This window comes from Monodon monoceros, unplaced genomic scaffold (assembly GCF_005190385.1).
Source record: "Monodon monoceros isolate NGI ecotype Baffin Bay Population unplaced genomic scaffold, NGI_Narwhal_1 Super_Scaffold_6, whole genome shotgun sequence".
NCBI lineage: Eukaryota > Metazoa > Chordata > Mammalia > Artiodactyla > Monodontidae > Monodon > Monodon monoceros.
The window spans coordinates 8795587-8806810 of NW_021703783.1; the positions used below are offsets into that span (position 1 = coordinate 8795587).

Sequence of the window (11224 nt, forward strand, 5' to 3'; positions counted from 1 at the left end):
GCTTATGCTCATAATGTTTAATAGCTATATAAACTCAGTTATTTTACTAACTTTCCTATCATCAGAAATTGTTTTTAAATTTCTGTCACTGTAGAGAGTAGACTTTTTCCTTCAGTTGAATTAACTTAGCATTATCCCCGAGAGGAGAATTTCTGAATTAAGGGAAAAAATATTATAATGGCATTTGAAGCTACCATACTTTGCTTTAACAAAGGAATATACCAGTCTGTTATGGTCCCATGAGTGACTGAACCAATTTCACTACAACATTATTACTACTCAGTGATATCTTTTAAAAAAAAAATTTTTTTTTTTTGGCTCCGTAAGTAAGAGAAACAACAGGGAACTGCTGATAGAACTGAACAAAAGAGTATTCTTTTCACTGGATACACTCCCATCAATGACATATAAACTGATAGAATCTAGGATTCAGTGGATGGAAACTATAGGAGGTAGAATTTCACCTTGTTACCCTTTGGGGTGGGAAAAGCTACTTTTTTATTAGGAAGTAGATTCATTCACAGTTATGAGTTTCCCCTTTTGCCTTAGTCCCAGGGTTAGGTTACACCTATCACTTGTCATGATGAATTCACTCTTAGAAGAATCCAAAAGCCTAGTATAGTGCAGAAAATGAAATATAAGTGAGCAATCAAGTTAGGAGAAAGCAATTTCACTGTCAAATCAAAGAATGCTAGACTAAGTTTTGGAACATGACTGGCATTTAGACTTTCAGAAAAAAATAATAACATATTTACCTCCACATAGTAGCTCATCTTGAAGCAGAACCAAGTGCATGGGGCAGGAGCACCTTGTAGTACCATCTCCCTTTACAAGACAAATATGTGAACAGCCACCATTATCCTGAGTACAAGGGTGCTGTCCTGCAAAGAGAAGAGAGAAGAGAAGAAGAGCACAGAAGAGGAGAGAAGAGAAAAAAGAAAGGAAAGAAAAAGAAAGAACGGAAAAAGAAAAGGAAGGGAGGGAGGAAGAAGGAAGAAGAGCCCAGCCAAAATCAATTATTTTTGAGTTACCAACAAAACCAAATGTAAAATCCCTTTGAATTTTATTTCCACACAGTATAATTTCTCACCCCATCCCTACACAATCTACAAGATAAGGAGGACAACAATTTAAAACACAAAATACTTATATCTAACCATTGTCTTTACATATTTATACATAAAATATTTTACAGTATTTAAAGTAAGGTAACAGTACAGCTCATGTTAATTTTTGTGAATAAGAAAAAGTGATTATTCAAACTAAAAAAAATGCTAGGGAGAATGCTGAAACTTGGATATTATTCTCCTTAAAATATAAAAACTCTTCTAAAGATTTTTAACTCCGAAATTCTACCTTTCTGAGAGATAAGATGATTTCACTCAAAAAGTATACTCCAATGAGGAACCTGCTGAAAATTAGACTTGTTAGAAGAAAAAACAAGTTCACATGAATCTAACCACCCAGAGACAATCAAAATTATTTGCTTGGTCAACTGCAAAAGAACTTGCAATGTTACAAATGTTTAATTTCCTCATATTTGGGTTAAGTTAAATAAATACACTGTCAGGCACAGTTCAAAGTCTGTCTCGTAAGTTGTATTTAATGAAATCATTGTTTTGACTTTTCTACTTAGTTCGTGTCAAAAGCAACTTGACAGCTGTCATCCCAGTAGCCACCCATTTATTATGACTCTTTTCTCAGTAACACATCAGTCCTGCTTCAGTGTGTGTGGATGAGATTGAGGGAGCCAGCTCTGTACAAATGAGCAGATGTGTGATACTACACATATGTGTATTATCACACAAAGCACACACCCCAGTCCTTGTATTAGGATGTACAACCTATAGAGCACTTTCTCAACCTTTTAATTCATGACACTTTTCATAAACAGCAATCCAATTTTCTTTAATGTTATTAGAAATTTGAAAAAAAAAGTTTTTCTAAATATAAAACCATATTTAAATGTTGAATTTTAAAGATATTCCCCCTGAAATTCTGAAAACCTTCGTTGAGATTCTTCTGCAATAAAATGTTCATATCAACTGAATAAATAACTTAGCCATTACATCATCTCTACCTTATTTCTGTTAAGTATTCAGCATGAATTATATGTTATAACATAGAATGACAACAATTCTAACTTTCTAAATCTCAGATACCTCCTAACTTAACTTCTAAGTTCATGAACAGTGACAACACAATGAAGACTTGAACAAGCTACGGTGCTCTCACTCCTCTTCCCTCCTTTCATACTCCAATTCATTTCTGAAGCATTGTGCCAACAAGTTAAGGAGTTTCGATACTTCTCTCAGTCCTCCATTTAACATCTGCATTTCTGACATACTGTATGAGACCTACAGTAGTGATTGCCAGGAAGGCACATTTGATAACAGACACATATTAACAAGAGTTAACAGTATTACATAAACACACGTTAACTAGGCCAAGATGACTAGTCATTTTCAAAAGTTTTCAGTAAGATAAAAAAATAATTTATGGCCACTTTTCTAAGCTAGAATTGAAAAACTTATCCAAGTGGGGAAAAAACAAGCTCTTATTAAACACAGTCTTCTCTAAGTTTACACACTAATTTTTAGTTTGTTTTGCTTTTGCTTAAGAATAGGTTTATTTCCATGATAACTATAGTCATCATTATATAAACGTAACTTTTGCTTTTGTTGAAACCATGGGGATATACATGGAACAAAAGAAACATATGCTGTATACGAATATTCTTAAAAGGGCTGAAGGAGGGAGAAAAAACATGACAAGCAGAGTCCTTGCTATACCTGGGGAAATTTTTGAAAATGAGCAATACCATTCCTTTCCCCCACTGCTGTTTCATGAGGAAAAGGTATTTCATATGAAAAAGCTCCCAGGTGAATATAGGCTTTAAAAACATGAAGAGTTTTTTTTTAAAAAAAGGCAAAACTAAAAGTATATGAAAGTCTTGAAGATAAAGAAATAAGAAGACACAAAACAACATCTTAGTTTTCTATCATTTCTTACCACGTGAATCTTGCGATTAGCAGTCCACCACCAACACTTACTATATTCCTGAAGATCCAGCTCCTTTACTGCATGAATGTCACTAAGCTGGGCGATTCGAGCCTGGACTTTGGTTCTACCCTCTCGACCTGTCATGTCCATTTTTTCAATCATTTGCTGCTGCTTGTCAATCCAATACAGCCAGCTTTCAAACACGGTTAGTCCCACGGGCTGCAGAATGTTGGAGTCTTCCAATACTACCCGGTTGGCACCTTGGAGAGGAGAACATTCAACAGAAATGATGCGTGTGGGTCAAGTCATACATTCAACAGCTATTTACTGAAAACCAGTCAGATTTTTAAAGTACTGAAAAGGAACATATGATAAGCTCTCTACCAGAAAACTTAAAAATCATTCTGAGAAGAAAAGATATATACATACCAGAAAACAGGTAACAGACTAGACATCCAAGCGCAATCAAGAGCAAATAAGCGTCCAGTACACAGTAGATACTAAGTTCATAGAAATGTAGAAAAGCACTTGAGTCGCTTTCAAAAATTTTTTAAAGCACAGTCCAGGGCTTCCCTGGTGGCGCAGTGGTTGAGAGTCCGCCTGCCGGTGCAGGGGACACGGGTTTGTGACCCGTTCCGGGAGGATCCCGCGTGCCACGGAGCGGCTGGGCCCGTGAGCCATGGCCGCTGAGCCTGCGCGTCCGGAGCCTCTGCTCTGCCACAGGAGAGGCCACAGCGGTGAGAGGCCCGCGTACCGCAAAAAAAAAAAAAAAAAAAAGCAAAGCACAGTCCATCTTTCAAATTAAGTCTTATGAAACTCTCTAACATGTATAACACACAAAAACAGTACTTCTCTGGATGAAGCAGTGGTGGTGGGCCGAGAGCTCTGTGTTCTCGGCTTCCCCCACCTGCCAAGCACACCCAAGGCGTCTGTGAAGACCACCACTCTCACCCACCGGGCCACTCAGAACACAGGAAAAAGGACTCAAAGGTTACCGGGTTCAAGCTTCACCTCAAAATAAGATTTCTACAACACCCCAGACACAGAGCCATCCAGAGTCTGAAGAGGCAGCCTATTCTACTGCCGAACTAGGAGAAAGTTCTTTCACATAGTGTGCTGAAATCTGTGTCCCCTGCCCACCCCCACAGCTTCTCCTTCATTCAAAAGGAATAAAATACATTAATTCCTTCTCTCTTCCTCCTAATCATCCTTCAAATATCTATAGAACTTTTCCCTGGTCCTTAAGTGTTTGATCAAAGAAAGACATTAGCTTAATACTTTGGAAATATCAGGGAAAGTTCCAGGAAAGAGGCAAACATAAAGCTAAGTTTTAATAAATGGAGAAAAGTGGGGAGGTATTACGGATGAGAAGGCACCGCCTAAGTCAACATTCAGATTCATGGTGGGTTAAACACAAGTCTACCTAAGCTCCCTCCTAAAAATCTACTAAAACGATGGTAAAAAATGAAGGCATAAACCCATAAGGACAAATGGGACAGAAGAGTAGAAAAGTGATATAAAATTTACAAGTTGGAGAACAGACAGACAACAGATCAAGAATTTTAGCCTCCTATGAATCTCCTTTCAATAAGCTAATAGAGGATGTGATCTATCACGAAAAAGGAATTAACGAAAGAAACGGAATCTGGGAAACAGCAGGTTCAGCACCAAGGAGACTGGCAAGTACATTCCCAGGATAACGGTGAAAGAAAGTTGACCTAGAAAGCAAGCAAATCCAGACAGGAGCAAGATGACAAAGAAATTCAGGAGGTACGTCTTCAGTTAAAAAGAAAAAAAGATGGATTGCTTGATACATCTGCATATGCTGAAACAATATTTACATTAGATAAGATTAATTTCAGAGAGAAATAAAGCTACAGAAGGAAATGTAGCTCATAGTAATATTTTCATAGCCATAAATAACAAACAATTATGAACTTAAAAATTATGATATAACTAAGCTGGGAGGATGGGAGAAGAGTTCATATAGGTATGTTAGGGATATATGGTTTAAGACAGCAAAATCATTATCTTCCATTAAAAGAAGTCAAATTGTGGTATCTAAAAATTAAAAATCATGAAGCAGCAGTTTTAAACAAATTATTTTAAACTATCAGAGATGCCTCTGAGAGTAGGAACTGAGAGGAGGAAGGAGTAGAGCAGTAGACTTGGTTTTTGTAGGCCAATTAGAACCATTTGATTTCTATATCTACATGTATTACTTTGATGAAAATTAAAATTAAATTTAAACTGTAACACTAAGAGTGATTAAAAAAAGATTAGTTGGTGGTAGTGGAAGGATGGCCTCAATTGGACAACTGGGGAAAATAAGAGGTCAACAGTGTTGCTGGAGGATCCCAGATCTACTGATTGACTCTCATGGCATTTATAAGACTCTGGAATCAGCAATGAAAAGACATATTTATTCAACAATCTAAGCATATACTAAACGCAGTCCAGTATAAAAGCTCTGTAGGAGGCTAAAAATACTAAGTAGAAAGATATCCCATGAAAAAAGTATATGATTATCTGTGAACATATAAGGAAGGGGGAAAAAAAACCTACCAACATTATACTAATCTTTTTCAGAAAACGTAAAAAAAGGAAACATTTCTTTTTATGAGGCCAATGTAACCTTGATGGCAAGATGCCAACAAGTACATTATAAGAAAGGAAAATTATGGGGTAATCTTTCTAATGAACACAGATGTAAACATCTTAAACAAAACATTAGCAAATCAAATCCAGCAATATATAAAAGGGATAATGTATCATATCAAGTTTGATTTATTCTAGCAAGCTAAGAACAGAAGAGAATTTCCTTAATCGGCTTTTTAAAAGTTATCTACAGAAAAACCTTAGCAAACATAAAACCTAATCAAGAAGTACTGAATGCTTCCCCCAAATCATGAAAAACAAAAACAAAATGAAACAAAAAAATCTTAAGGATTCTATTATTTTATTTAATATTGTACTGGGGGGTCCCAGTCAGTGTAATAAGGCAACAAAGAAAAAGGACTGGAAAAGAAAAAATAAAACTCTCCTCATCTGTAGACAAATGATTCTGTAACATAGAAAATTCTAATTTAGCAAGGTCCCTGGGAACAAGCACAATGTACCAGACTGGGGAAGAAGGGAAAAACTGTATTTCTATATTCCAGCCACAACCAGAAAATGAAATATTAAATATTTAGACTACTCTTTATTACCAGCATTCAAAAGCATTAAATACCAAGGAATAATTCCAATGAAACACAGGCAAGACCTCTACACAGAAAACTACAAAACACTGAGGGAAATTAAAGTTCTAAATAAATGAGGGATATACCATGTTCATGGTTTAGAATCTAGACTAATATTATAAAGATAACAATTCTCCCTAAATTGATCTATAAATTCAAAGCAAACCAGAAAGAGTTCTAGTAGGTTTTTGCTTTTTGGTGGAAGAGGCTGATCCTAAAATGTATATGGAAATGCAAAGTGTCAACACTAGCCACGGTAATCTTGAAGAAATACTAAGAAGAAATACTAAAGATGTACACTGCCAGATAAATTTGTTATAAAGTTTTATTAATTAAAACAATATAATACTATGTAAGACAAAGTGACCAAGGGACGATTAGAGTCCAGACACAAAGTTACACTAATATAATCACTTCATTTATAACAAAGGTGACAGGAGAGAACAGCAGGGAAAGGATGGTCTTCTCAAAAGAAACAGTGTTGAATCAAATAGTAATGTGGAAAATAAAATAAAACTTAACCCCTGTCTCACACCATACACAAAAATAAATTCCAAATGGATTAGAGATCTAAAATAAGAAAAGTTAAACAAAAACATTTTAGGAAAAAACACAAGTAAGTATCTTTGTGACTATGCAGAAGTCAAAGATTTCTTAAATATAACATAAAAGGCACTAATCATAAAGGGAAAAATTAATAAACTTTACTACAATAAAAATAACTTCTTTTTCATCTAAAGGCACCACTGGGAGAGTGAAAAGGTAAATCACAAACTGAAAGATTTATGTAATACATATCTTTCTCTATAGAGGAAAGTATGAAGGCATACCAAAAACTATTAAAGAAGACTTATAAATGGAAGGATACCCCACAGTCATGAATGAAAAGACTGAATTCCTTAAACATAACAACTCTCTGCCAATATGTATGTAACTTGATAATGGATTAACATCCTGAATAAAGAATTTCTAGAAATCAGCAATAGAAAAATGGGCAAAAACTACAAATTGCAAATCACAGATGAAATATGAATGACCAATAAATTAACCTCAAATTCCAATAGAGAAATGCATACTTTATTAATAATGAGATATACCTTTAAAACTATTGGATTGGTAAAAACTCAGAAGTCTAAAAGTACCAAGTACTGGAGGAGAAACTCATATACTTCTGGTGGGTATTCTAAACTGATATAATCACTTTGGAGAGCAATCTGAATAGATATATTCAAGTTGAATATATACATACCACATTACACAGCAATCCCACTACTAAGTTTAGGCCACAGAGAAATATTCAAATATGTACATAAGAATATACACTGCAGCACTGCTATTAATGGCAAAAAATTGGAAATAGCAGTTTAGATAGCAGAATACAGAAACTGTAGAATGATCATACAATGAAATACTATTTAGCACTGAAAATAACTGACATAGATTTGTGGATCAACAGGGATCATCTCAAAACCATGATATATCCGAAAAAAGCAAGCGACAAAAGAATACATGAGACTACTTATACTAATTTTAAAAAGTGAAAAAAAAGTTTAAATGTGTGAGTGTACATGGTAAAAAATACACAGAGAGAGGGAGAGAGAGTGAGCGAGAGAGAGAAAGCAAAACATGCATGGCAAAGAAACAAATCAAAAGTTACCTCTGAGGAAAGAGGAAGGAAAACAGAATTGGGGAGGGATACACAAGGGCTTCAAATTCTCCCTAATGTCTTTTTTTTTTTTTTTCACGAGAGAGAAGGAGGAAGGAAGGTTCAAAAGAAAATATGGCCAAACACTAAGATTTTTTTATTAACATCTTTATTGGAGTATAATTGCTTTACAATGGTGTGTTAGTTTCTGCTTTATAACAAAGTGAATCAGTTATACATATACATATGTCCCCATATCTCCTCCCTATTGCGTCTCCCTCCGTCCCACCCTCCCTATCCCACCCCTCTAGGTGGTCACAAAGCACTGAGCTGATCTCCCTGTGCTACGCGGCTGCTTCCCACTAGCTATCTATTTTACGTTTGGTAGTGTATATATGTCCATGTCACTCTCTCACTTTGTCCCAGCTTACCCTTCCCCCTCCCTCTATGCTCAAGTCCATTCTCTAGTAGGTCAGCATCTTTATTCCCATCTTGCCCCTAGGTTCTTCTGACCATTTTTTTTTTTTTTTTAGATTCCATATATATGTGTTAGCATACGGTATTTGTTTTTCTCTTTCTGACTTACTTCACTCTCTATGACCGTCTCTAGGTCCATCCACCTCACTACAAATAACTCAGTTTCGTTTCTTTTTATGGTTGAGTAATATTCCACTGTATATATGTGCCACATCTTCTTTATCCATTCATCTGTCGATGCACACTTAGGTTGCTTCCATGGCCTGGCTATTGTAAACAGACCTGGAATGAACGCTGTGGTGCATGACTCTTTTTGAATTATGGTTTTCTCAGGGTATATGCCCAGTAGTGGGATTGCAGGGTCGTATGGTAGTTCTATTTGTAGTTTCTAAAGGAACTTCCATACTGTTCTCCATAGTGTCTGTATCAATTTACATTCCCATCAACAGTGCAAGAGGGCTCCCTTTTCTCCACACCCTCTCCAGCATTTATTGTTTGTAGATTTTTTGATGATGGCCATTCTGATTGGTGTGAGATGGTATCTCATTTTGATTTTCATTTCCCTAATGATTAATGATGTTGAGCATTCTTTCATGTGTTTGTTGGCAATCTGTATATCTTCTTTGGAGAAATGTCTATTTAGGTCTTCTGCCCATTTTTGGACTGGGCTGTTTGTTCTTTTGTGATATTGAGCTGCATGAGGTGTTTGTATGTTTTGGACATTAATCATTTGTCAGCTGCTTTGCTTGCACATATTTTCTCCCATGCTGAGGGTTGTCTTTTTGTCTTGTTTATGGTTTCCTTTGCTGTGCAAAAGCTGTGAACTTTCATTAGGTCCCATTTGCTTATTTTTGTTTTTATTTCCATTTCCCTAGGAGGTGGGTCAAAACGGATCTTGCTGTGATTTATGTCATAGAGTGTTCTGCCTGTGTTTTCCTCTAAGAGTTTGATGGTGTCTGGTATACATATAGGTCTTTAATCCAGTTTGAGTTTATTTTTGTGTATGGTGTTAGGGAGTGTTCTAATTTCATTCTTTTACATGTAGCTGTCCAGTTTTCCCAGCAGCACTTATTGAAGAGACTGTCTTTTCTCCACTGGGTATTCTTGCCTCCTTTATCAAACATAAGGTGACAATATGTGTGTGGGTTTACCTCTGGGCTTTCTATCCTGTTCCACTGATCTGTATTTCTGTTTCTGTGCCAGTACCATACTGCCTTGATTACTGTAGCTATGTAATATAGTCTGAAGTCAGGGAGCCTGATTCCTCCAGCTCCGATTTTCTTTCTCAAGATTGCTTTGGCTATTCGGGGTCTTTTGTGTTCCCAAACAAATTGTGAAATTTTTTGTTCTACTTCTGTGAAAAATGCCACTGGTAGTTTGATAGGGATTGCACTGAATCTGTAGATTGCTTTGGGTAGTAGACTCATTTTCACAATGTTGATTCTTCCACTCCAAGAACATGGTATATCTCTCCATCTATTTGTATCGTCTTTAATTTCTTTCATCAGTGTCTTATAATTTTCTGCATACAGGTTTTTTCTCTCCTTAGGTAGGTTTATTCCTAGGTATTTTATTCTATTTGTTGCAGTGGTAAACGGGAGTGTTTTCTTAATTTCACCTTCAGATTTTTCATCATTAGTGTATAGGAATGCAAGAGATTCCTGTGTATTAATTTTGTATCCTGCTACTTTACCAAATTCATTGATTAGCTCTAGTAGCTTTCTGGTAGCATCTTTAGGATTCTCTATGTTTGGTATCATGTCATCTGCAAACACTGATAGCTTTACTTCTTCTTTTCCAATTTGGGTTCCTCTTATTTCTTTTTCTTCTCTGATTGCTGTGGCTAAAACTTCCAAAACTATGTTGAAAAATACTGGTTAGAGTGGGCAACCTTGTCTTGTTCCTGATCTTAGTGGAAATGGTTTCAGTTTTTCACCATTGAGGATGATGTTGGCTGTGGGTTTGTCATATATCGCCTTTATTATGTTGAGGAAAGTTCCCTCTATGCCTACTTTCTGCAGGATTTTTATCATAAATGGGTGTTGAATTTTGTCGAAAGCTTTCTCTGCATCTATCGAGATGATCATATGGTTTTTCCCCTTCAATTTGTTAATATGGTGTATCACGTTGATTGATTTGTGTATATTGAAGAATCCTTGCATTCCTGGGATAAACCCACTTGATCATAGTGCATGATCCTTTTAATGTGCTGTTGGATTCTGTTTGCTACTATTTTGTTAAGGATTTTTGCATCTATGTTCATCAGTGATATTGGCCTGTAGATTTCTTTCTTTGTGACATCTTTGTCTGGTTTTGGTAGCAGGGTGATGGTGGCCTCGTAGAATGAGTTTCTGAGTGTTCCTCCCTGTGCTATATTTTAGAAGAGTTTGAGAAGGATAGATAGGTGTTAGCTCTTCTCTAATGTTTGGTAGAATTTGCCTGTGAAGCCATCTGGTCCTGGGCTTTTGTTTGTTGGAAGATTTTTAATCACAGTTTCAATTTCAGTGCTTGTGATTGGTCTGTTCTTATTTGCTATTTCTTCCAGGTTCAGGCTCAGGTTGTTCACTTCTAAAAATTTATCCATTTCTTCCAGGTTGTCCATTTTATTGGCATAGAGTTGCTTGTAGTAATCTCTCATGATCCTTTGTATTTCTGCAGTGTCAGTTGTTACTTTTCATTTCTAATTCTATTGAGTCTTCTCCCTTTTTTTCTTGGTAAGTCTGGCTAATGGTTTATCAATTTTGTTTATCTTCTCAAAGAACCAGCTTTTAGTTTTACTGATCTTTGCTATCGTTTCCTTCATTTCTTTTTCATTTATTTCTGATCTGATTTTTTTTTTTTTTTTTTTTTTTTTTTT

At 35.9% G+C, this 11224-nt stretch overlaps 1 protein-coding gene across 2 annotated transcripts in view; it reads right to left on the reverse strand.

Moving 5' to 3' along the window:
* The window catches only part of LRP6 (LDL receptor related protein 6), a 174365-nt gene that overhangs the window by 15796 nt on the left and 147345 nt on the right, over positions 1-11224 (reverse strand). For both annotated transcript variants that reach the window (XM_029204998.1, XM_029204999.1), the window contains 2 exons: positions 3054-3263; positions 756-881 (listed from right to left, as the gene is read on the reverse strand). In XM_029204998.1, the coding sequence (XP_029060831.1) occupies positions 756-881; positions 3054-3263 (336 nt within the window). The remainder of the gene's footprint in view (positions 1-755; positions 882-3053; positions 3264-11224) is intronic.